The 26,570-nt window shown below is 56.1% G+C and overlaps 1 protein-coding gene across 5 annotated transcripts in view; it reads right to left on the bottom strand.

Moving 5' to 3' along the window:
- COL27A1 (collagen type XXVII alpha 1 chain) overlaps positions 1-26,570 on the bottom strand; it is a 135,045-nt gene that overhangs the window by 54,862 nt on the left and 53,613 nt on the right. For all 5 annotated transcript variants that reach the window (XM_082697050.1, XM_082697049.1, XM_082697051.1 and 2 more), the window contains 11 exons: positions 21,655-21,708; positions 19,603-19,647; positions 12,536-12,589; positions 11,800-11,844; positions 8,500-8,553; positions 7,163-7,216; positions 6,493-6,546; positions 3,162-3,215; positions 2,974-3,027; positions 1,327-1,371; positions 6-59 (listed from right to left, as the gene is read on the bottom strand). In XM_082697050.1, coding sequence (XP_082553176.1) covers positions 6-59; positions 1,327-1,371; positions 2,974-3,027; positions 3,162-3,215; positions 6,493-6,546; positions 7,163-7,216; positions 8,500-8,553; positions 11,800-11,844; positions 12,536-12,589; positions 19,603-19,647; positions 21,655-21,708 — 567 coding nt within the window. The remainder of the gene's footprint in view (positions 1-5; positions 60-1,326; positions 1,372-2,973; positions 3,028-3,161; positions 3,216-6,492; positions 6,547-7,162; positions 7,217-8,499; positions 8,554-11,799; positions 11,845-12,535; positions 12,590-19,602; positions 19,648-21,654; positions 21,709-26,570) is intronic.

Below are 26,570 nucleotides of genomic sequence, written 5' to 3'. Positions count from 1 at the left end.
CTCACCTTCATGCCATCTGGGCCGGGCCGGCCAGGAAACCCCTTTCTGCCAGGTTGGCCCTGCAACAGAGAGAGGTGAGTGTTGGGGGGGGGGGGGTTAAGGTGGAGGATGGAGGTGCAGCATCACTGGGGTCCCAGCCTTGGTCCAGGGGAGCGCTGCAATGCCCCAGAGGGGGCAAGGATGCAGAGACCCCGGGGGCCCCAGGCTGCCAGCTGGTCCGGAGATGCAGGGGTGGGGGGAGGGGGTGGGGTCTGGCAGCTGTGCGACCTCAGGGAAGTCTCCCCTCCCAGGCCAGTCCTGTTTTGTAAATGGGGATGTTGAAACCTGCTTTCAAGGAATGAGGAAGAGGAAGGAACTGGACAGAAGATACAGGGTCCCAGGGGGAATGGAGAGTTTATGCCAGTGTGGCCTGGGGACCCCTGTGATCCCTGGAGCCCTCCCAGGAGAGGCATGACATCAAAACCAGGTTCACAATAAGGCTAAGACATTGTTTGCTGGGTCTGTCTCATTCTCGTGAGTGTACGCGGAGTTTTCCAGAGGCTACATGACATGTGGTATCGTCAACAGATTGAAAGCAGAAGCAGATGGGAGAATCCAGCTGACTTCTATTAAACCAGACATTAAAGAGATTTGCAAAAACGGTAAAACAATGCCACTCTTTTCATTAGATTATTTTGCTTTGGGAGAATATAGCCGGTTGGTTGTTTTGTGTTGTTTTGTTGTAAAACTATTATTTTGTGGCCATGAAATGGGCTTATTATTATCTCAAATGAATTAATAAATGTATTTAAAAGTTTTCAGTCTTAATCGCTAATATCCACACAAGAGGGAACCCACACAAAGAAAAGAAGTTTGGGTCTACCATCATTTCTTTTTTTTAGGAAGGTAAACAGGCCTCAAGACCAAAACATTCACACACTTCTGGTTTACGCCCTCCCTGGCATGGGCCTCGTAGAAGGCCACTTGGAGCAGAGCAGTGGGGAAGATGCCAGGTGAAGTTCTGGGCTTGAGATCCTGGGCTAAACCCCTTGCTCCTTGAGCCTGATGGCCATGGGTGAAAATAAGACTAGCGATGGCGTTCTCATGGAGAGTCAAATGCAGGGAAGCTGGTGCGAAGCCCAGCACACGGCCGCAGGGCTGACACAGCCAGTCGGTTTCCCGCCTCTTTGTCTCTTGTCCTTTGTGTCTGTTCTAGTCCCTTCTCTGGCTGGCCCAAAGCTCTTGCTGATGACTTCTCGGCAGAGCGCCCCCCCCATGTGCTGCCTAGCTGTACACAGTGGGCTCAGGAACGACAAACCCCATCTCCCCGGGGCCAGTGACACTCACCTCCAAGCCGGGGGCCCCAGGAGGCCCCAGGGGTCCCTCATCTCCCTAGAGGTGGGAGACACAAGAGAGGAAAAAAGAAATTAATCCAGTGAGGGTCTCGGAGAACTTGACCTGTAAGGAGAGAAAGCGGTGGACAGACAAGAGCCCTCCTGGACCAAGAGAAATGGTACGCCTGGTCCCCCCACCCCAGGCCTCCACCCAGGCCATACAGGGCCTTCCACGTGAAGGGGGCTCCCAGTGCCATCTGAATGTGACAGGCACGGGGTTCATGGCAGGGCTGGGCAGGAGGTCAAACCCTATCATATGCTGTGGGTACAGAGCCTCGACGGCAGCTCAAAGATACGAACTCTATTCTAAGCTCCACCACTGATTCAGTGACAGACCTTAAACTCCTCATGCCTCAGTTTCCCCATCTGTAAAATGGTGCCAACGGAAAGGACCGTCCTCAAGTATAACCACTTTAGCCTACGCAGAGTTCCGAGAGGACAGTGGTGAGGCCCCATCCCCTCCTCGGCCACGAATATCACTGAGGAAGGGTGTGTGGGGACTGCAGACAGGGCCAAGGGGCATGAGAGAGGGGGGAGATGGAGAAGGGAACGAATGCAGGGGTGGAGTATGAATCCACGGGGACGTGAGCAAGTGGCAGGCTCTTGGTGGTAGCGTGGGTGTAGACAGAGGCGCGTGGCTGGCGCCGTCCCTCCCTCCCTGCCCACTCTGGGCTCTCCCACAGGCCAGGACAGCCTCCTAACCGGCCCCTCTGGCACTCCTGGCCTAAGCCAGAGGCCCCCCTCGGGGGCCACCCCCCATCCCAGCTTCCAGGAAAGCAGCCCCACGTGGCCGCTCGCAGAGCCAGCGCTGGGACCCCGCCAGACCCAGGACCAGCCGGCAAAGGGATCTGTGTCCGCTGGATGCCTGCCTGTGGTTGTGGTGAGCCCGGGCCTCCTGGGCTCTCAGCCGGGGCTGTCTGTGTGTCACGGGGGCCTTGGAGTCTGAGCCTAGAAGGGTGGTGGGGGACCTCAGGCATAGGCAAAACCCAGGGCCAGCCCATGGGGTGCCCAACAGGCCCGCCCACGGAGAACTTCTCAATCCCGTTCAGTGTGAATGAAGAAATGAGCCAATGTCCACTCTGCCACTTACTAGCTCTGCCAGTCAGGTCCTTCTCTGGGATGCCCCTCAGGGCAGCTCCCAGGGGCACAGACTTAATGGCACAGGGTCTTTGTCGTGGGCGTCGGGCTCAAGCAGACCTGGATTTGAATCCCGACCCTGCCTGCCACTATCCATGCAACCCAACACGTGTCCTCATCCCGAGTCTCAGGGCTTCGCCATCTACTCTCCCATACCCACACCCCAGGAAGCCGTGTTACAGACAGGAGCAGCAGCAGTGGCCTCCAGAGAGAAAAGCCCCAGGCGATGGGGATGCAGTGGCAGCAGACAGTCACCTGCCAGCCAGGCCAGACCAGAGAAAGACCTTGGCAAGGTCACAGGGTAGAGCCGAAAAAAGGATGAGCGGAAGGGCGAGCCGGAGGCAGCCCGGGGGTGGTGTCCGGTCTGAAGAGCCCTGACCCCCAGCGGGAGCCTCCAGGACCCCCGATGGAACCGGCGGGGCTGCAGGGGACAGGCAGGGGACACAGGGCCAGATGGTCTCACCTCGGGCCCCAGCTGCCCACGGGGTCCTGGCACGCCTCGAGCTCCAGGCTTACCCTGGTGAGAAAGGAACAGAAAGAGGTCTCAGAGGCGGCACCTCCACAACCATCAGAGGCTGGCAAGACCTCCAACAATTCCAAGCCAGGCAGCCAGCCCCAGAGGCCCGTGGTTTCCACAGAGCAGGGACTCACCTTCGTGCCTTCTGGGCCATTGTCCCCAGGGGGGCCAATGTCTCCGGGGAATCCCTGAAGGGGAAGCAGAGAACAGGGGTCACCCACAGGTGAAGGGAAGTGCTAAGAGCATCGGTCTTGGAGGGAGACCAGTCCAGGTCTCTGTCCCTTCCTGCATGGGATAGGACCCCGGGCAGGTGCATTAACCCCCCCAACCCTGCAGTTCTCTGTTCTAGAACAGGGACTTGGGTAAGAGCCTGTGCATCTCCGAGAGTTGCTGAGAACATTAAATGAGATAATGCAAGAAAATACTTAATATTGGGGGGGCACTTGGGCAGCTCAGTGGGTTAAAGCCTTTGGCTCAGGTCATGATCCCAGGGTCCTGGGATCGAGCCCCACGTTAAGCTTCCTGCTTCCCTTCCTCTCTCTCTCTGCCTGCCTCTCTGTCTACTTGTGATCTCTGTCTGTCAAATAAATAAATAAAATCTTTTTTTAAAAAAACTGAAAAAAAGAAAATACTTAACATTGGAACAAGAGCACAGTACACACAAGATTGTGTGACCCAGGGGTGCTGGGTGGCTCAGTGGGTTAAAGCCTCTGCCTTTGGCTCAGATCATGATCCCAGGGTCCGGGGATCGAGCCCCGCATCGGGCTCTTTGCTCAGCGGGGACCCTGCTTCCTTCTCCTTCTCTGCCTGCCTCTCTGCCTACTCGTAATCTCTGTCTGTCAAACAAATAAATAAATAAAATCTTCAAAAAAAAAAAAAAAAGAAAAGAAAAGATTGTGTGACCCAGAATTCCCCATGTCCTGGGTCTGCTGCTGCTAAAGACCCAAAGCCAGCCCTCCTCTGCTCCAAAAAATAGTCGCCTTTGATTGCAGTGCGCCTACAGACACGATGCTGTTCTGGGTTTGCTACAACTTCAAAGGGCTTGGGAAACCCTGGTCTAACTAAGCTCGGCTCCTCCTCTCCAAAGCTGAAACACCCCCTGCATCCCGGCCAGGTGTGTAAACTCTGCCCCATACCACCAAGGAGGGCTCACTGCTCCCAGACCAAGCCTGTCCCCGATGGCTGGCCATGCACTGGAGGTTTCTTCCTGACATGGAGCAGAGCCCCCTCCCTTTCCCCTTGACAACCTTGTGCTGCCCCATAGGACTGCACAAAGCATGGGGGGTGGGAGTCATTCTTTCCACAGTGGTCTCTGCACAATTTGGAGACCAGTTTTCCCCTCCTAGAGGCCTGCCCTTTGCTGTCCCTTCAATGTTTTCCACTCTGGGGCCCAGGGTCCCTCAGTCCTGCCACCTCCAATCGGTCAGCTTCCACTATTGGCAGTCACTAGGATGCCGGTGTGTCTCTGGGTATGAACAGACCAGCAGAGGACAGCACAGAAACATCCCCTTCCTTGTTGTAGATATAATACCTCTGGTAATTCATCCCAATGCTGCAGTCATGGTTTGGGCAGCCTCACTACTCCCTTAAACCAAAATCTTACATGAATCCCTGAGACCAAAATCCCTCCTCCCACATCGCCTCCATAAGCAACTCTTCCCCTTCCTTTTTGGTGACTCCCATTAAATTCCAGCTCAAATATCCTCACCCTTCTTACTAGCAATGGCAAGAATGCGTCTGAATTTTGAGCTAATAGAGAAAGCCAAAGCTACCACATCTTTTTTTCTTCAAATCAAGAGCCTCAAAGTCCTGTTCTGCCATCAAATCACTGTGTGACCCTGGGCAGGTTCCTGAGCATCTCTGGGCCTTGCTTTGCTCATCTGCAAAATGGTGACCACATCACCTTACAGGGCTGTTCTCAGGCTTAAAGGGAAGAATGCAAGCAAAGGGCTTAGTTTAGCTCCCGGCACCTGGTGAGCACTCAGCAAAAATCCACATCCAAAGGCACTCAGCATCCAAAAGGATGCAGAACAGGAGCCACACTGCCACCCACCCCACCCACCCCCATCCCAGGGCCGGCATGGTCTCAGAAGGAGCAGAGACCCAGGAAGGCGCTGATGTGCTCTTCAGCTTCTGTCTTCAGCAGAGCAAGACCGTCTTCTGGACACGGAGTTAGCCAATCCAAACAGAACCCAAAGGTGGGAGATGCAGACCCCGGATCTGTCCAGGGACCCAGGAGAGAACCAAAGCAGAGCTTATCTGCTACCAGCAGCAGTGACCCTGAGAAAGTCACTTCACGGCACTGTGACTCAGTTTCCTTATCTGTCACACAGTGCGGTACCACCTCCCTCACATAATTGTAGCTGCATGTCAACGTATTCTTGTCCCCAACGCATGACACAGCCTGCTGAATGAGGTGGTACCTGATAAACGTGAGGCAGCACGCGTCCCCCCCTCAGGAGCCAGACTGCTGGGAAACCCGGGCTGTTAGAAAACTCTTTTTCCACAGCGGCCAGGGGAAGGAAAGGAGGCCGTGGAAGAGAGGCCAACTGCATTCGTCTAAAGATAGGACGATGTCACGGCCAAAGTCAACACAGCGTGAAGTCAGAACTTGGAGCTTGCAGGAAACTATCCCTCGTCTATCTGGGTGATACCAGGAGTGATCTTTGGAAAGGTCTGAAGAACCCAGCAGAGTAAGACTTTTGTCTCTGAGATCTTGTGGAAGATGGGGAGGTGTGTGTACACAATGGGGGCTGGCTGGGGTTAGCCTTGACCCCCAGAAAGCCTGCGTACTGAGGATCCTGGGCAATTGGCAACCCTGGCAGGACTGCCCCATATTCCAGAGATGGTCCCCATTGGAGGGGCAGGGAGGAAGAGCTCAACCAGCTGCCTCACACCGTCGTGTCTATGTGAAGTCTGCACATTAGCCAACAGACAGCAGACCAGTGCTAACTCTCCTGTGCATCAGAAGTTCTCAGTCAAGCTCTACTAATTGCTAAATCATCCTTCATGACTTCTCATTCTCCATTCAAACACTGGAATTTTCATGTCTGCCTCTTGCTCCCCATTCCTCGGAACTCTGAGCCCTGAACTTTTTCCAGGGGGAGTGTGGGTGTTTGGAAAAGTGCCAGGGCTCAGGCTGGAGAAACAGGAGCTCCTCTTAAGGGTGCAGGCCCGAGTTCAGAGGGCTTTCCTGATGTTTTTTCTGGAAGCTACAAAGGTGACCACAAAGTTAGGGAGGGTCTCCGAGGCCAGCTTCTGTCCCGCTGCCACTGAAAGTCACCAGGGGCAAAGAGGCAGAAAAGGAAAGATCCCTGATCTTGGAATTTCTATTCTTGGCCCCATCTCTCATCTGCTGCGTGGCTTCAGGTAAGTACCCCCTCCTCCCAACCTCTGGATCTCGGTTTCCCAAGGACAACGCCCAGCCCTGATGGTAGCCGGACACAGAAATATGGCCTCACGTACCTCGGGTCCAGGAGGCCCAGGAAACCCAAAGGATCCCTTGTCTCCAACTTTGCCCTGGGGAAGAGAAAGATGGCAGATGAGGCACGGATAAGGGAGGGTCCACTTTCCCCCAACCTTTGTATTAGCCCTTGGCTGTGGGGGGCTAAAAACCTCAGGGGCATATGAATGAGGTCTCCCTAGATAACTAGGAGCTACTGTTCAAAACCTCCTACACTTTCAGCCATGGGATGCTCGGGCGAGACGCTTCATCTGGTAGAAGCTCAGTTTCTCCATCTGTAAGATGCGAGAGAAAATACTACTCTAGCCCTCGGGGTGGTTGGCAGCCTTCAAAGAAGTATTTGGTACGGCAGGGAGCTGACACACAGCCGCATTCCAGAAATACATGTTATCTATGCTACTGCTGTTTTCAGGGCGTTGGGAGCCCCAGATTCTGATTCTCCCCAGAACGCTGACAGTGACCGAGGCCTGTCTCTGATGCTGGGTGAGCTCCTGCCCCTCTGGGCCTCAGTGTCCTCCTCTGTAAAATGGGTGAATCTCATTCCTGTCCTGCTCTGTCTGGCTCCCGAGGTGGCTGCAGGAAGAAATGCAGCCTAGGACGTGACCGTGTCCCTGGTCACATTCATGACTGCAGAGCGCAAGGTTTGGGGGAGTCAGAGCCAAAGGTACTCACCAGAGGCCCCGGCTTCCCCCGTGCTCCTGGGAACCCCGGCAATCCCTGGCTCCCCTGGAAAAGACCAAGCGCAGGCTGGGGTGAGTAAGGAGTGGAAATGGCCAGGGGAACAGCTGCTCAGTCGTCCTTGCCCACCTGGGGCCTGGAGAACACACCCTTTTGGGGGGAGATGAGCTTCCCCCTCACTTTCCCTGCCTCCAATCTCCAGCAGGGCACCTCTGTGGGTTGGGCATCAGGGGTGCAAAGGTGATACAGCAGGCCCTATCCTTGCCAAGTCGTCCTGGAACCTGGGACCCCGGGGGGGCTCCAAGGAAGCTCCACAGTGTGATTTATGGTTTCCGTAGTGTAATGGTTATCACGTTCGCCTGACACCGTGCGATTTATGCCTGAGGAACTCTGGAGATGGGGGCCCAGCGGTGGGGAGCAGCCGGGGCCCACATGGCTCGCAGTCCAGAGACACCGAGGCTGGGTCAGGACAGGCCAGCCAGGAGGGAGGGAGGAGGAAGAGGGAGAGCGGGCCAACATCTGGGCCTTGTTGACTGGCTGGGTGAGGTCCAGATGTGGCCACATGGTGCCGGACACAGGCAAAGAGGAGCCGGCCTCGGCAAGCTGCCTCGGTTCACCCATCAGTCAGGAAGGCCGGTTACTCACTCACTTACTCAAACATGTCCTAAATGCTCACTGTTCTGTGTAGGACTCCGAGCCGAGCTCTGCCAGGGCTGTCTGGGGCAATACCCTTGGGGAGTTAGCTGACTGGCATGGGGCTGAGCACAAGTCCCCATCAACCAGGTGCTGCCTCAGATGATGGACGGGTGGGCCGCTCAAGGCACGTGGAGAGGGACGTGGCCACCGTCCATGCAGGCGGAGGAAACGGCATCCGAGCAGGGTTTCGAAGAATGGGGCCGTGCAGAGGCTGAGTGGACAGTGTGCCAGACAAGGCAGCAGTGTGTGGGGGCAGAGGGGGGCCCTTTGGGGGAGCACGAGGCTATAAGGATGAGGGGCAGGAACAGGTCCAAGGGGCTCACTCGCTGGGGTCCTACGTGCAGGGCTGAGGAACCAGGATTTGGCAGTAGGGAGCCACACGTGGTCTGTGAGCACAGAGCAGAGCTTCGCGTCAGTGAGGAAGACAGACTGGGAGAGAAGGGATGGGGAACCTGACCATGAGTCAGGAGGCTGTCAAGGCCAGGGAAGAGATGGTGACGGGAGACTGCGGCTGGAGAAGATAGGGTTATGTGAAAGGAAGCCATCTTTTAGGGGGTTCTTGGCCCATCAGAGACCCTGAGAAGGAAGCCGGGATCAGAGAAAAGCAGGGTTGGGAGAAAATCCGCTGCAATTACCTTGTCTCCTTGGAATCCGGTCTCTCCCGACACACCCGGAACCCCTTGTTCACCCTAAATGCACACCAGCAGAGAATGTTACAATGGAGACCACGGTGGGTTCCAGAAGCCCTTTCACTTCCAGACCCACCGGCAGGACACTGCTTGGCTGAGGCTGTTCCCAGAGCGGGTCTGACCAGCAGCATCCTTGTGAGAGGGCAGGCCCGTGGGGATGCTTGGCTGGAGAAGGCAGGCTCAGGGGGGCACGGAGCCGACCTCACCGCACACCTGACTGGGGTTGCTCAGGTAGCTGAAAACACCACTAACAGAGGCCCAAGTGCCTGGCCTTTCCTGGACAACTGTCACTTGCAGATCCAAGGAACTGTTTCTTGATCCTTCAACACCTTCCTCGTGAGCTTCAGGTCACAAGGGGCAGGTGCAGCCTGGGTAGTGCCCCCACCCCCATCATGGAGGATTCTGAGCCTTTGGATCTGTTGCTTAGCCTTTTTCACCACTGGGCACGGAGCGGTCACTTCCTCCTGTGGGAGTCTCTGTGTCAACCATCCGTGGAGGGCCGCTTCTAATCAGCTGCCGGTAATCAGCTACAGCGTGAGAAACCAGCTAGCCTGGCCGGCTAAAACTAGGTGCAAACAGTGAGTAAACGGGTCTCGAGTTAATTCTGACTGTTTCTTTCCTAAGGCGACAGAGATTCTGGCCATCAGGGGTCTCTCCTGGTGCCACATCCTGGTACACAAGCTGTGGGAGAACCACCCTGAAGGATGGTTCCTCTTACAGCCAGAGTCACAGCATGCCGCCCTCATCATCTCCAACTTGCCATGCTGGATGCTCCCAAAAGCACCCCGGCCCCAGAGCTCCAAAAACATCCACAGTCCCGGGAGCAGTCGGAAGGATGGGGAGGAAACCCAGGAAGAATGCAGACTCTCAGAGGACCCACATCGTGCAGATCGGGCCATGAGCCAGCCAAGAAAACAAAAACAAAAACAAAAAAACCGAAAACTTCCTTGATAAAACAAAAGCCAAAATTAAAATAGATAAATAAATAAATAGCTTTAAAAAAAAAAACAAAACCAAAACTTACTTTGGTTTTTCCAATCTGGAAAACCCTGTACAATATCCCAGAGGTTTAGAAGCCAAGAAAGTCTTTGGGTTCTTTTTTTTTTTTTTCCCCAGTGTGCGCACACGTGTGTGTGTGTGTGTGTGTGTGTGTGTGTGTGTGCGTGTGTGTGTGTGTGTTGAAGGTCCAAAGGAGGAGCAGAGGGGATTAAAAAGAAAAAAAAAAAGTTTAAAAAGACACCAAAGAAATCAGGACAATGGATTTAGGCTGGAGCAGGAGTCTCGGTTCCAGAACGCGCCTCCATGCAAGAAGAAGGAGCCAAGTGGTTGTAAGCGGGACCGTGGCCAAGCCGGGTCATGGAAAATCCAGGATTCTAGGCAGGACGATGGGGGATCAAGAAGGGATGGCTGTGGCATCCCAGGGGAGGGCCCGGGGGGATGGGTGTACTCTCAGTAATGTTAAGACCCCTCCCCAGCCCAAGGGGCAGAAAAGAAAGTCCTTTTTCTTTCCTTCTTTTTTCCAGCCCTAAAGACTTATTTGATTTTCTTGAAAACTACGGGCAGGAAAACAATTTCCTTTGCTTCTTTTTTTTTTTTTTCCAGAAAGCTTTCACATCTCAAAACGAGCCAGGCACCAGCAGTCAGCAAGCCAGCCGAGTTCCATGTAACACGTTTATTTCCATGTTCCTGCAGGGCCAGTGAGCGGGAGGCCAGCTCTGCAGAGGGGCCTATAAAAAGCTCAAAGCCTACACCACCCCCCACGCCCCCACTTCCTTTCTCCCTTGGTCCATGACTTCAACATTTCCAGAGGGCTGATGTCTCGAACCCCAGAGCAAACAGGTAGCTGTGGGGGAGAGCTGAGGCTTGGAGAGAAAGCTCCTCCGTCTCAAGGGGAAGACCACAGAAGAGGGGGGCTCAGGAGCCAGCGGGACAAGGCCAGGGGCGCAGCACACGAGCCCCAGTGTCGGTGGGGGGGGCTGCAGCCGGCAGGAGGTGGGGAGGGTGGCGGGAGACAGTGAGGAGGTAGAAGAGGTGGAAACACATGGAGAAAGCACCATGCCCCTGACTACCTAGCGGGGAGGTGGGTAGGACCATCTGGGTGTGACCATGGCAGCTCCATCTCCCCTTTTTTAAGAGTCCAAGGGCCTTTGATATATCTCTTCGGACTCTTGGGGCTGTCCCCCTCCTTGAAATGGAGGCACGGTTGAGGTCTCCGGAGCACGTGCCTGGCCTCACAGCTTCCCAGCCCACAGAGGCTCAGAGGCTGGGAGGGTTAATCCCCACAGAGCACTCACACGGTGCCCGGCCCTGGCACCTGCTCCCGTTTCTCGGGTTTACGGGGACCCGAGTTCTCTGAAGACAGTTGCACAAGGACCCTGCCCGTGGGAGCGGCACTCAGCTGCTCAGACTCGGGGAAACTTGGATGCTGTCCGAAAGCCCTCCCACACCCCCTCTGGGGGTGCCACGCTGACCGAGCAGCTGAGAGGGGAGGGCAGGGAGAGGGCTACAGGGCAGAGCACGAGGAGCACCGCCCCCGGCCCTTCACGGCTTGGTCCCTCGGATACCGCACGACGGGGCCAGGCGCTGCCCCGCTCTCGGCCCCGGGTTCCCGCCGACCCCCGTCCAACTGTGGTCTGGCATCGGGAGAGCTCAGCACAGGACTGTGTGGAGGACACGTGGCATGGCGGGCCTCCCCATGGCAACTGGGCGGAAAGCGGGTCAGGGGCTCAGGGGCCTGTGCCAGCTTTGCTGTTGTATACTCAGACCACGTGCTCTCCGGGGTTGGGTTCCCAGTTCTAACTGGGGCGGTTTATGTGGATTCATCTCCTAGGGCTGGAAGAGGTCTCTGGCCCCCGCACCACACCTGCCCACCACAGGGCCTGTCATCTCAATAACAATCTCCCCTTCTTCCACTCCAACCCCATTCTGGCTTTGGCCTCCGAGTCCAGATGCTTGGCTGGCCTCAACCTTGGGCTCTAAGACTGCATCATCTTACCCCCGACCTATGCCTCAACAGCCCCCCCAGGCTCTATCTTCCAGGGTCTGCACACCCCACACCGCCTGCCTGAGCTCCACCTGAGTTACAAGGAAGCAGCCGGGGAACACAGATATCGGGGGGGGGGGGGCAAAGGAGAGACAGGAGGAGTGTGGGGGAATGGACCTGGCGAGAAAGCAGCAGTGGCACTGGGGGGAGGGGAGGGTCGCATGCAGATAAAACACAGTGCAACGAGGGAGTATTCAGATCACCTTATCACCTTTCAGTCCGGGCTCCCCCATGTTCCCCATCAGTCCCTGCAAGACAAAGGCCAGATCCTGCTGGGCGGGGGAGCTCAAAAGCAGGGAAGTCAAGTGCCCTGCCCGACCCCCACTGGCCTGCTGTGCCCACCCGATGCTTGTCGCCCCACCCAGAGCTCTGTTTTCTCTTCTCTGAAAGTGGGCAATGACCCCCAGCCCAGAGGGCCATGACGTGGACTGAAGGAGCACGAGAAGGGACAGCTGACTCCTCAGCCACAGCACTCTGAACAAACCCAGGGGAGAAGGCTGCTCGTGGGGACAGATGGGCTCCACGAGCATTGTCCCCTGCATGCGGGCCACACGGGATCACCTTCAGAACGAGGTCCTAGCAGTTTGGGCCCAGCTTTTTCCTGCACGCCCATCCCACCCAGGGATGGACCGAGTGTACTGGCTTGCCGCCATCGTTTCTATGCCCCTTTCAGTGGCCTGGCTCCCTGCTGGCCTTTCAGTGCCCGGGCATCCAGAACCTCATGAGACCCCGGCCCAGCTCAAGGACTGCTGTCTAAGAAACATGTCAGCCATGGTGACATACAGATGACGATTGGCTCTCAGGCCACCCCTCTGAATCGCCGCCCACCCCTCCCCCAACACTGAGCCCAGGCCCACTTCCCTCTGGGCTGCCATGGGCCAAGGGAGTTGGGGGGCACTGGGCTGGGACGAGACCTGGATTCAGGGATGGCTCATTTACCTTCACGCCCTTGGGTCCTGGATAACCAATCGGACCCAGTGCTCCCACGTCGCCCTGGCAAGAGAAAGAGAAGAAGGCATCATGAGAGGTGGCTCCCAGGAATCTGGCCTGGGCGGGATGATCCTCAGCGTCGCCTGGCCTGGGCTGCTAAGGACACAACACCACTGTCTCCGTCAGACCACCTGCTCTAGTCTCTCCGCCGCTCGCTCGTCGTGTCATCTGGGGTGGCTAACCTCCCCGCGCCTCAGTTTCCCCACCTAAAATGGGGGTCAGGACTATGTACTTCTAGAGCTGTTTCAGGAAGAACTGACTTAAGCGTACTAAGTGCTGGGCATGGTCTGGAGGCAACTGGGTTGTCCCAGCTGAAGGGGCTCTCCTGGCATCTCGTGGGTGAAGGCCCCACGACACGGAACGATCTGGCTCAAAATGCCCACGGTACTGAGGTGAGAAGCCTGGCTGAAAATGAAGGGGTGGCTGGATCCTCTGTGCACAAGCACCCTCCTCCCCTCATGGGTCCTTGGCTCCTGCCTGTCCCTCCAGCTACTGCTCCGGCTGCAGCCATCTGGGTAAGCCCATGCCCAGAGATAGGGAGCCCCCGAAAATGCACCCTTCTCCCCTCTTTCCATCTGCTGTGACTCATCAAAGTGTCTGGCTGCTATGTGTGCTCCCACAATGCGCTTGACCTCTCTGGGTCTCAGTTTCCCACATCCCTGAGTCAGGGTCCATGGGGGTCCCTGGCCAGTGCTCAGAAGCCCCCAGGGGAGGCCAGCTGCCCCAGGCTTCCTGTGGGAACTGCCCAGAGATGTCTCCATCACATTCCTGCCCGACGTCCGCAGGAGGGCCGATGGGCCCACGGAGAGAGACAGAGGGAAAGTGCCGAGTTCACAGACGGTGGTGAGGTCTGCTGGGGCACTGTCGCCCCGCCCCCATCCAGCCCCTGCACCAGCTCAGATCAGCTGCTGCAGAGGCCGACCACCATCCGGCCACTGCCCTGCCAGGGATGGGCTGTATGACCCTGAGCAAAACCCTTGCCCTCTCTGGACCTCAGGATCCCCACCTGATTAGGTCAAACCAGACCTTCTAGCTATTCCTCTGCCAAGAAATGGTGCTTTCAGCTTCATCAAGTAATCTTTTCCTGAAGGAAGTAAGGTCTCAGCAGGCGCCAAGACTGACACAAACAGCAGTGTCTGCCAGGCACGGGGCTCGGCTCCTTACCTGCCTCCACTCCAGGACTCCTCACAACAGCCCTTGGAGTGTCACCCTCCCACCATCTCCATTTTACAGATGGGCACACTGAGGCTCCCTAAGCTTAGGACTGGATGGAGCTGGGATTCACACCAGGCAGTCCGTCTCCAGAGCTTCCAGGCAATTCTGAAGTCATCTTGGGAGAGGAAGGTAAGGCCAGGATCACTGGCCGGGAGAGGCTGGGGTCTGAGGAAAAGCCAGCCCTTCAGAGCAGTGCACCTCCCTGGGCCATGCTGGCTGCTGCTTCTCTCCCTCTTTTCCTGGTTGAAGGGAGCCAGGGGTGGCCTGCCCAGAGTTCCCCGTAATCCACAAATAAACAGAGGAGGCTCTCCTAGCACAGTTGGCTCCAGCTGGGGCCTGAGCTGTGGGCAGGGGACGAGCCAGCAACTCCAGGAACACAGGCTCCTTCTTTCTGCTGCAGACCTGAAGGTGCCTTGTGTGGGGACTGAATTCAATACGGGCCTGACGGACACCTGGGGGCCTGGGGAGCCACAACAACACCACACCCGTCGCCCCTGCCAGCCCTTCCAAAAAAGGTGTATGTGTGCGGTGGGAGGCAGGAACTTGCATCGGTGTCCAACCCCTAAGGACCAGGAATCTGTGGAAAAGGGACTCTGGCTGCAGGGCACATGAGGAGAACGTGGTGGCTTGCTTAGGGCAGGCCTTTCCCATCTTGGCAGGGCCCCAGTGCTGGGCTCTGAAAGCCCTCAGGGGAGGAACAGAGAAAATTCCAGGCCACTCTTCCCCCCAGTAGAGCCTGCAGAGCACCGGCTCTGCACTAGACACCCTTGTGGGCAGCCCAGCTGAGCAACACACAGCATGTCATGTCCTCACAAGAAAGAACAATGAGTAATGCCCTGAATTTGGATCCTGTTCCCACTTCTGCCTAAGCTCCCAGATACCATTCTAAACATCTTGACCTTCGTCCTGCTGACTCTCACCAAAATACAACCATGTCCACAGCTGTTTCCAAACTCCTACTGTGTGCCAGGCTCCACGCTCGAGACATCGAGGTCCCGTCAACTGCCGTGCGCGGGCGCTTAGGCTGGGCCCTGGCTGGAACGTGCTGCTCGGGCCCTTGCCAGCTGTTCACAGTAACCCCATGAGGCCCGTCTTACAGAGGAGAAATCCAAGGCTTAAACAGAGGCGCAGTAGTCACCCAAGACTAAGCCAGCCACAGGGGACATAGGCAGGCCCAGAACCCAGGGCTGTCTGTCTGGCAGGGCCTCCCACCATCGCTCATGTAAGTCCTCCCTTCCTGCCCTGCTGTTCCGCTGCAGCTGGGGCATCCCTGGCCACGCGTTCCCAGACCCAGAATGTTCCGCGGCGCTCTCGTTGTTCACGCACACTCATCCTTCCGCCGAAGCGTCAGCATCCCTTCCCTGACCGCACAGGCCGGGTCGGCCCCCTGCGGTCAGGTCGCACAGTCCTGGCTACACTGGCGACCATTTCTGTGCGTGTCTATGTGGCGGAGAGCGGCTTAACCACCGGGTGAGAAAGAAAGCTAATTCTGTTCTCATTTACGAACATCTGGGGAGAAATCTCACCTCTGTGTTCCTAGAACTGCCTTTGAAGGCAACAAGGCCTCTTTCCAGAAACTCTGATAGGGATCGGTGGTTTGGGGACAAGGGGGTGGGGGCTGCGGCCGGTCCTGGCTCCTGTGTGGTCTTTGTAAGCGTCACCTCACACAGAACAGCCCCTGGCGTGGTCCACACTCTCACGCATCAGCTCACTCCATTCTGACGAGCTGAGTGCAGGATGCGGTGGGGAAATCTGTGACCCACAGACACAGACCCAGGTCTAGCTTTGCACTGTGTGACCTTGAGCAGGTGTTTCAGCCACTCTGTGCCTCAGTTCCCTTCAGTGTACCATGGTAATCCCACTTCCTACACTCAGAGGCTTGCCGGGATCATTAAGTACTTAGCGTAAGTTCTGGCACACAAGGGGTTGGTAAGTGTCAGTTCTGTCACAAAGAGACGAAGCCAGATGATCGTTTAATGACAGAATGGGGGGGGGGCTGTCCACTATACCCCACATGCTGGGTTTTGGTCTGACCACATATTCTTTGGGTCTCATTAGACCCAAGGAGGACCCAAAGTTCCCTTTCTATCACTCAAAATTTAAAAAGACAGAAATCTTGGTGGGGAAGATCCTGGAACCGGGCACGCTTTTTCTTGAGGGCCAGCCAAAGGGTTTCAGTTACTCAGAGGGGGCTATCCTGAGGCGGTCTCCCCTCAGAGGCTGCAGGGGGGCCGCCAGCTGCTTATTGGGATCCAAGCCACACAGACCTGGGTTGCAAGTCCTAGCTGGTGACCCCAGGCCCCAGCCTCCCTATCTGGGTGACTGGGCTGCGGCCACCTCCCTCCAGTACCTCAAGGCTTCCCCAGCCTAAAGCACATCAAGCACACACAAAACAGAGAGACGCTCCATAAATGTTAGTCTATCTCCACACACCCTTCCTCCTGCCTGCAGGGACCTGGGGGTGGGGAGTGCAGTGGGCTTCAGTCTGCATGCAAATTACTTCAGCTGACTAGACAGAAGGCACTGAATAAACCTGAAACGTCGCTGAAATGATTATCAATATGTGGAATTCCCATTTGCTCAGCTAAAAACCCACATCCTCTGGAAAACCAGGGGTGACTCATGATCCCTTTTCCCCTTTAACTCCTGGTTAGAAAATTCCTTTCCTCTCCAACTCTCTGGGGAGGCCACTGTTCTCCCTACCCGCCCTCCCCCCACCCCCACCAGGGCACAGAAGCTGTTGGTGACGGGGGGGGGGGGGGGGGGGGGGGGCCGCTTGGGTAAGAGAGGGCACTAGTCCGGGGACCCCTGCTGGTCTTGCAGGTTCAGGTCTCTGCTTGTGACCCCCACCCCCACCCCAGGAGGAAGGGAATATTGCTTTGACAGCAGAGGGAATTTTAAAACAGGGGAAGTGGGTGCCTGGGTGGCTCAGTGGGTTAAAGCCTCTGCCTTCAGCTCACGTCATGATCTCAGGGTCCTGGGATCGAGCCCCACATCGGGCTCTCTGCTCAGCGGGGAGCCTGCTTCCTCCTCTCTCTCTCTCTCTCTCTCTCTCTCTGCCTGCCTCTCTGCCTGCTTGTGATCTCTGTCAAATAAATAAATTAAATATTTTAAAAAAAATAAAACAGGGGAAGTGAGGCTGAAAGTAGTGATAAAAAGACACAGGGGAGAGGGAACCAACCCTGAGAACGCATTGAGCAGCGACTTGGAAAGAGACATCACAAGGGGGCGGAGTCTGAGGAATGCAGGAACACCCCAGCTCAGGCCCCTCAGAACGGGGCCAGCGGGAGGAGGGTCCTGGATGGTCCTGCCTCCATCCTGTCCCGCCTTGTGAGTGATCTTGACCAGGGCCTCAGCTTTCCCATCTGCCCAATGGGATTCTCCTAAAAGATCCCGTGAATAGGGCTGCCCAATCGAGCCAATGAAAATAAGGTCTGCCCCGCTAAATTCCAACGCCAGATAAGCACCGAAGGATACTTTAGTGTAAACTGCATTCTAAATATTGCATCTGAAATCCAAATTTCATCCGGCATGTTGTTATTTCCTCTGGCAACCCTCGCTGGGGAAAGCAAAGGGGAGGGCCCAGGTGGGGAAGAGCTTTGTAAAGAGTCAGGAAGGCCAAGGGCATCGTCTCAGCCTCTAGAACCTGTGTTCACTCAGACAAAGGATACTCTTGCTCCTCTCAGGACCCAACCTAGTGGCCACTAGACAATGACGAAGAGAAACGTGTGCCAGTGACGAAAGTGGGGATGCGTCAACATCCCTTCCGGTCAGCTTTGGGAACTGAGAACATGGAGCCTTGGCAAGGACAGAGAGCTGCCATCTTTTCATCGCGAACGGCCTCTCCCAGGGGCAGGGGAATGACTGGGGCTCAGGACACAACTCCAGAGAGTGGCCTGGGCTCCCCCAGGAAAGGGCGTCCAACACCAGGCTGTTCGAGCTCGACTGTCATCACCATGTGACCAGGATATTCCAGAAGGCATCCGTGTGAGCTTAGAGGAGGCAGGACAAGACTTTGGGGGTCCTCATCAACTGGGGTTCTCTACCTCTCCTTGCAGATACTCCTTTTCCAAAGCATCTGGGTCAGTGCCTTGTGCCAAAGAAGATGCCCAGCTAAGCCCTGCTGAATGGACATCAGGGTTCACAAATGCATGACTTCTAGAGGGACACTTTGCTGCCCTCACTAAGTTCCAAGGTGACTCTGAAATCTGTCTCCACATAGCACCCCAGAGGACTGTTACTATGCATAACACATGCGTGTGTGTGTGTGTGTGTGTGTGAACTAACAATGACTATTATTATGGGAACTAGCACTTCCTGGATTCTTGCTATGTGCGAAGCACTTTATATGCACCAGCGTCTTTAAATCTTCACAACTGAAGTCTAAGGCAGGTACTACAATGATCCCCGTTGTACAGATAAAGAAAGTGAGACATGGAGAGGTTAAGAAATTTGCTCGGAGTCTGACTGTAACCAGCAGTCGAGCTAGGCTCTGAACCCAGGTGGTCTGGTTGCACGGACTGGCCCCCGTGGCCGCGGGACTGCAGTGGACAGTGTGTATATGCGGTCCTCACAATGGTGGGTACGCTGATCTCATCCCATGGAGGGGTTCCCTGAGGCTCAAGGAATGAGGCCAGAGCCGAAGAACACAGAGCCAGCAGGAGGCGAGGTGAGGCTCGGCTGCACACCCGGGAGGTCTGGACCCTCAGCCCCTACCCCGCTCGGGTTCTGCACTCATCTGCTCGACCATGAGCATGTTGCCACTGGGGACCTGTGGGGCCTCTTACCAGGCCTGGCCTCCCCTGAACGATGGGGCCCCTGAACGCCCCTGGGGCCTTCTCCAGCCTCCCTCTGGCCAGAATTTCATGCCACGGTTGCTGGAATAGCCAAGGCTGGCAGCCCATTTGTCAAAGTAGGCAAGAGCCTACTTAGGTCCCTCCATGGCCTCTCCAGACTCAAGCCCCATGAGGAATGACCAGAGAACAGGGCAAAGGGGGCGTGGAACCCTGGGGAGAACTCCCAGAGTCCTTTCCCAGGCCTGGACCTCTCAAGGGCTCCCAAGGTCAAGGTCCCACTCCAAGGGCCCAGCAGGAGGCCCTGGTTTTGGCTCCTGGAACACTCCACAAGGCCTACCCCAATCTGGATGGAGTCAGAGGTCAGCCTGCCTCCCACTTCCCTGTGATTCATATAATGAATCATTATATGATTACTAAATGCTAGACCCTGGGCCAACGACTGTACATGTTAGTCCTCGATTAAGCCTCACAGGATCCCCCAGAGTCCTCTATCACCATCCCCATTTTACAGACGACAAACTAAGGCTCAGAGAGAGTAAGCAACTTCAAACAGTTAGGACGGGGCAGATCTGTGACTTGAACTCAGGGGGTCTGGCTCCAGAGTCAGTGCTTCGAAGGAAAGGATGAGGAAGACCGGCCTGACATGACCCAAAGCCTCAGCTCCTTGGCCAGCTGCGTCCTTCCTCTGGACCGGAAGCACCTCACCTGTGAACAGACGTCCCATCCCCCGCCTAGACCTCCTTGTAGTGCGACACACAGGCAGCAGGTGTGAAAGCACATCACGCTCCACGTACCTGTCTCCATTTCACTAATGAAGAAAGCGGCTCAGAGAAGGTGGGCAATCCACCTGAGGACACACAGCAGGACTTTCCTCCCTCTGCCCCCTTGGCCAGAGTGACAGGTTCTGCTCCCCCCCGCTCCTCTGGGCGTTTGATGAGAGAGGGACCTCTCCACCAAGACTCATCGCTGCCTCTCACCCCCGCCACCAGGCATCTGTGTACTTACAATGAGGCCGGGGACTCCTCGGGGCCCTGGCAGGCCTAGTTCTCCCTGCAGATAGGAAGAGAGCAAAGCGGTTACTTGCCCTGTCTCCCTCCCAGGCTGCTCCCTCCACTTTATCCCCCTGTGGGCACCAGGTGGGATCCTTTGGAGCCAACCATTCCTTGTGCCTGATTAGCAAATCTTGGAGCCTGGCCTGAAATTTGGACAAGACCCTTCCCCCTTCTGCTCTCAGCTTTCCACATCTGTAAAATGGGGAGCCTGGGTTTCCAGATCAAGTGTAAAGGAAGAGGCAGAATCCTGATCCTGACAATAAAGACGTACTGGGTGTCTGGCCCACGTCTCGTTTCACCTTCACTTTACAGATGGCAACACTGAGGTTCAAGAGTTTCATGGCGGGCCCCAGGTCAAGTGCAAGGAAAGAACACAGTGGCTCAGTTCCAAGCTGAGAGCCACGGGGCTGGCCTCTCTTCCTCTTCCAGCCAGGAGGTGCTGGGGCACTTAAGAGAAGCCCGGCATCACCGAAGGAGGCTGTCCGGTCCCTGCCTCCCAGATGCTGGAGAGGGCTCTTGCCTGGGAGTCAGGGGATAGGGCTGCAAACGGGGGTGGGTGGGGGGGAACAATGTTCTAGAAATGCTGATTATCAGTGGGAATTGTCAGCCCCCTCCAGACAGGAGGCTATCACTACAGCCACCGAGAAGAGGAGGGGAGAACCAGCCTTGGCTTTACATGAGGGAGGCGATGTGTCCAAGGTCACTCAGCAACTGCATGGCCACGCTGGGGCCGCTCATCAGCCCCCTTTCTGCTCCCCCAGGACTGAGGACAAAGACACCGCTGCCCCATCCCCAAGCTGGCTTTGGGGATAACATCACACCGAAGGAGAGGCTCCGATTTCTCGCCTCCGTGCCTTCGCGGGTGGCCTTTCCTCCACATGGAATGTCCTTTCCCTTCTCTGCTCACCTCAATCCAACATCACCCTCCCCAGGAGTCTCCCTGCTCCTCTATCCCTCCTCCACAGCACCCGGCGCCCTCGACTCACACATCTCACTCTGCCTGTACGACGGACCGGATAGACAGCCATTAGCTCCTCGAGGACCCTCGATGTCCCCGCTGTGACCGACTGCTTACAAGGGCCCCATCCCAGGAACACCTATTGTGAGCCCACCACCTTCCCACCCCCTCTCATTTCCTTCTTACACGAGCCCTCTGGGGCCGGCATTCCAACCCCTGGATTTACAGAGAGGGAAACTGAGATTTGGAGAAGGGAACTGATGTGTCCAAGCGACACAGTAGGAATCAAACCCGAGTCCTCCTGGCTCTGAGACCAGGGCTGGAGCCCCCAGGGGAGGTGGGGTGAGCCCAAGCGGGGTCAGGCTCAGAGGGCATCTGTGGAATTGAAATTCTTACATCCTGATCGTGGGCTGATCGTGGATCCAGCCGTCACCTCGACAGAAAGCACAGCTGGCCACAGCTGCTTAGGTGGGAAGGCCCAGAGAGAGATGGGGGAGCACGGCAGGTGTTCCAAAGAGCTTTCAACTTAGTCTGCTCCCCTGGGACAGGGAACACACTCCCTCTCCCGCCTGAGCCTGAGCTTGGAACAGGAAGGGAGAGGCGGGCTCAGCACCTCAGGGCAGGCTGACCTGGCTCCTCAATGACAGGCCTCTGATTATTTACAAACCCTATAAACATGCCAGTGTTGCACATTTCTTTAGAACTCCGCTCTCCCTTCCACACAGGGCCTGCAAACCATCTGCTCCCCCAGGGCGCTTCTGTCCCATAAACACTGCTGATGCTTTATAAGATGCTAGTAGCCCGGCTTCCCCAGTGGGGAGTGACCCAGAACCTTCCTGAGTCCTTGTGGATGCGGCACGGGCTGGGGCTTTGAGAACAGAGTCTCAGTGGGCCTAGGGAGGGGGGCTTCCCTGGGGTGGGAGCTCAGGACACCCACAGTGGACAGCAGCCTCGGGTTTACAGGTGGTGTGGCTGGGATCTGACCCATTCTGCCTGACCCCAAAGCTTGGAATCTCTTTCCTGTTCCCCACCACTGGAAATACTTACAGGGTTCCCATCCAGTCCAGGAGGACCCCTTTCCCCAAAGTCTCCAGGAAACCCCTAAAGGCATAAGAGAGAAGAAACGTCTGTGGATTAGCATTTATACCTGCGGGGTGGCTTCCATCCGAACCCCCGCGGGCACACACGACATGTCCATGCAGTCTCACTCCTGGGTTCTGGGACCTGGACAGGCGACAGGGTCCCTAGTAACGCAGTGTCCTCCACAAACACCCCCACATGAAGAATTTCTCAGGGACTGGGTCCTGGGGAGGAGCCCACAGCCAGAGAGCCCTTTTCTTACTGACATAGACTCTGAGAAGTGAGCGTCTGACTCGGTCGCATGGAAATGCCCACCCCCAAATCTGAGACCCGAACCGAGGAGGCGGGAAGGATGAGAACTGAGGTCAGGAAGCGGAGTCCAGGCCTGAGCCAGTAGCTGACTTGCGAAGTGTTTTAAGGACATCCCTTTCCCCCGTAGGCCTCGGTTTCCCCACTAGTCGGGGGAGGGAAGGCCTCTGCAGCACCTTGGAGCTCAGACCTTCTGCGGCTATGACGTGCTCTTCAAAAACCACCCTATGCAATCACAATCCCCATTTTTACAGATAAAGAGGGACTCTGGAAGGATAAATGTCAAGGTTACACAAGGTCACACGGTTGGTGACTCTCCGCACCACTGGCAGAGGGACGTTTCAGCAGCCCTGAGAGAGGCCAGGCCACCCGGCCCAAGCTGGTCCGACCCTTTCATCCCACCCCGGACCCCACTCCACCCTCTCTGGGGACACAGGCAGCTGGAATAACATCAGCTGTGGGGACACCTCCGGGGACCAGCGTAGGAGTAGGGGGCAACTTCGTTTCACTTCAAAAGGAAAAGGAAATCCTCAAACTTGGAATTTAGGGAAACCTGTTCTTCTCCCCTGCTTGAATTCACATCATTGTTTTTCCAGGGAAATTTAATAAAAAACACAGCACATGTTTCTCTGACCAAATGGATGCCTGAGCCGCTCAGTAAAGAAAGATTCCTCACAGAAGGTCAGTTGTGCCTGGTTTCTAACACAGCTGGGGGGACCCAGGGACTAGATTAAACCTAAGGACAAACCCCAAACCAATGACAACGTCTGTCCTGGCTGAGCAAAGAGATCCTGAAATGTGTGTGCACCCAGGCCTTTGTCCTTGCCCTGTCCAGCTGTTCTATCCTCCTCGGACCCCTTCTCTGTTGGGGAGGTCCCCTGAATCAGAAGGCCAAGGGCTGGCATTCATCCTGGAGGAGGTGTGGCTTTGTTCAGACACCCGAAGGACGGATGGCATGAGGACAGAATAATGAGATTTGGACCAAGACAGTCCCTTGGCATGCAAAACTTCATTTGCCTTTGACATCTACCCTTGAGGGAAAGGTTATCAGTCCCATTTAACCGATGGGGAAAGTGAGGCTTGGAGAGGCGATGTCACTTGGCTAAGGCTAGGGCAAAACCAAAAAGAAAAGCAAGTCTGTGGCAGAGCTGAACCCAGGTCCCCACCTCTCTGAACTCCGTCAAGTTGGTATGAGCTGCACACAGGCAGATCATGGCCGGTAGAAGCTGCTAGAATGTGTCTTTAGCCGGTTGCAGAGAGTGGCGTGTGTGTGTGTGTGTGTGTGTATGCATCTGAAGGCCCATCTCCAGGTCAAACCTTTGTGGGAGTACATTTGATCCTGTCTAAGATTCCTCTCACCCTGGCAAATTTAGCCTCTCCCAAATTCAGCCCCTCTCTGTCAAGCTGTAAGCGAGACCCTTTCCCCTTCTAGGGCCAGAGATATCAGCTGGGCTGTAGTCAGAGGAGAATTCTGAAGGCATTGCCTTTCTGCCTTCACCTCTGGAGGCCAGTGTTAGGGCCCTGGCAGAAGAGGAGGACCATCCATCAGAGGACAAGGACAATGCTATCCGGCCAGGCACCCAGCCAACTCCACATGGCCCATGAAGGGCAGGACTCAGGAAGTCTGTCCTCAGCTCGCCAAGTCCAGCGTCTGGAGACTAGCTCTGGCTCACCTCCAGACGGGCTGTATGACCTTGGGCAGACCCTCCCTTGACCCATTGCCCTGGTCAGGCTGGCGTTCTCTAAGAGCCCCTGTCCCAATCCCTAGACAAGGTCTAGAAGGAAGGATCCTCTTCCCCTACACACAGGAATGCCACCCAGCCTGGGGCAAGACGGAGACCTTGACACCACCACCCAGGCACACCTCCTGGCTGCAAAGTCCAATATACTCTCCCAAAGCAGCTACCAGGCAGGTGCCAAGCCCACAGGTCTGCACTCAGAGCCCACTTCAGGCTGGCCGGAGGACTCCCCTCAGCCGCCGCTGCCAGGCCAGCCTCCCCCATGAAGCCTTGGAAGCAGGGCCGTCCAGCACCCGTCCTGGCTCCACCATCCACGGGCCCCTCCGAGCCGCAGTTTGCTCTGCTCTACGACGTAGCACACAAACAGGGTGAGCGGAGGCGTCCCTTGCGGACAGCAGCAATGTGAAAGCACATCTCCGGGTTATAAGTGAGAGAGAGACCATCAGAAAGGTCAAAATCCCAAAGGAAGGCACTTGTGCAGACAAAAGAAGCCCAAAGATAGCCAGTGGCTGAGAACAGCAGGGTAAGGACAAAGACAGACAAGAGCAAACCCCACCAGCCCAGTGAGACGAGTAATTAGGAGCGTAATGGTTGGAGCAAAGGGAGGACAAATCTGTGACTGGAACAATGTCGAAGACGGGAAGACCCTAGGTGTTCTTGACAATCCATACCTTGTTGCACCAGTGGGGAGACTGAGGCCCAGAGCGTGCACAAGGGCCCATCACCGGCTAGCCTGTGTCATCCCTCCATCACTGGACACAGAGGTCATTTCTGGCACTTGCCCCAGGGCCCCGATGCTGGGCCCTTCTGGATCTCAGAGAGGCAGGCCGCCAAGCTAGAAGTGTGGCCCCACTTTCCTCCCACTCTGGTTCCCTCTGTCTGGCTGTATCTCCTTGTGCATGGAGTGCAGTCCCAGCTCGGCAGGCAGTGGGACCTTCCTCCGCAGGCCTGAGCTCCTGGCTGCAACAGGCTGGCCCGAGGCCCAAGGAATGAGCTCGGCGCCCTGCTGGGGCCCCAGCCACGTGGTGTCTCCACTTCCCCAGGTCGGGGCCCCCGGGGAACTGGACGCCTTGTACTTTGAGCAGAACAAGGCCCAGGAGGAGGCAGAATCAGGCGCCAGGACAGGACTCCAAATCCTGTCTTAGCTACGGCAGTTCAGGAACACACATGAAGAAAGGGTGGTCCTTGTCACAACCACAGCGGGATGCCAAGGTCCGAGGAGGTTGCTGAGGGTCACCTTAGGCACTCCCGTGCCTCCAGGCAGTGTCTACCCCATCCATCTGCTCCGGAAGGTGGGCTGGAGAGGCAGAGGAGGCATGAAGCCTACGGGATCAGCAGTACTGCTAATGCCTCAAAGGCTCAGCTCCCTGACCTATGACATGGTCCGTCCTGCCAGCTCCGCTAGCAGAGCTGGGCCGCACGCAGCCCAGCACGCTCTACGGAGCCAGGGCGCACTCGCTCTGGTTTGCCTCAACAGGAGGAATACAGAATAATCTCCTGGAAGAGCCTGTAGAATGATCTAGGGGGCCTCTTTACAGTGCTGAGATTCTCCACAGACAGGAAATGCTGGGGCAAGCCTAATCTGCATCCCTCCTGCTGCACTTGCAGCCGGTTGTAGTCCTTTCTAGAACACGTGTGCACTTCAAGTGTGCTGACATGAAAAGACCCCTTGAGGTCACACTGCTGAGCATGTTTTCGCCCTGCCCTTTTGGAATCCACTAGGGAGCCCATCTAAGAATAGTCACGTCAGAGAACAAGAAGGAGACAAGTAGGTCAAGTTCTTGCCAGGACCCCAGAGTCACCAGTTGACCCGGGCAGCTCAAGCTCAAGTATGAGACACTGAGGACCACACAACACCCTCCCAACACACACAGCATTGCCACAGCAAAATACTTTCATCTCTCTTGGCCTCAGTCTCCCCACCTGGAAACATGAGGCCTCTGTCACTTTGCTCCCTGTTCCCCACAGTATGAGAATCGGAAAAGGCCCTCAAACCCAAAGGCACCATGGTAGACGCTCTTCCCATCCCTGATGGGCATGTGGCCTTGGGCAAGTCCCAGTTGTCTCTGAGACACACACCCAAGGACTGAGAACCACGGTTGGGCCTTTCCAGCTATAAGCTTGGGTGTCTGCCAGCCTGACTTGCTACACAAGACCAGCCTTGCAGGCCCGGCCAGAGGCCACGAGACACGCTGTGAGCTATGGCTGGCCATCCCAGGCATTCCAGCGGGCTTGACAGTGAGTTCACACAGCGCCCGTCCAGCAACACGATTCACCACAACGTCTTCCTAACTCCTGAGAGGGACCCTTGTCTGAGCTGCGAGCCTCACTGTGCCATGCCCAGAACAAGCCAGGACAGCCCAGGAGAAACCCCTTCAGCTCCAGCCAAGTCTGTAACATCTTATATCCAGACCCCTCCTCAGAAAACCACAACACTTTTCATTCTAGCAGGCGTGAGGAGATGAGAGCGTTAGCCTAAACTTTCCTTTGGAGCTAAAGATAGAAGTGCAGAGAGAAGTGAAAGGCAGAAAGCAACTAACGGTCCGGGGTTGGGTCCTAACACTGCCATCAACTTGCTGTGTGATTTCAGCCAAATTACTGGCTTCTCTGAGCCCTGTCTGCTTTTCTGACAGAGAGGTCAGGCCAGCTCATCACTAAAAAGTTTCCACAGCTCTGACAGGCTCTGACCTCTAGTGTCTCCTTCAGGGTTCCCACACACCCTCCTTCCCGACCTGATGCTAAGGAGGCCATGTGCCCGAGCCTAAAGTTCTGCTTGCTGGAGAGAGATGAGCTACAGCAAAATCATCACCAGCCCTGCCAGAAATGAGGCCAGCT

The sequence above is a fragment of the Mustela nivalis genome (genome assembly GCF_964662115.1).
Source record: "Mustela nivalis genome assembly, chromosome: 13".
In the NCBI taxonomy this organism is placed as follows: Eukaryota; Metazoa; Chordata; class Mammalia; order Carnivora; family Mustelidae; genus Mustela; species Mustela nivalis.
The sequence above is the reverse complement of the archived record's forward strand: the minus strand, read 5'-3'. Positions and strand labels throughout refer to the sequence as shown.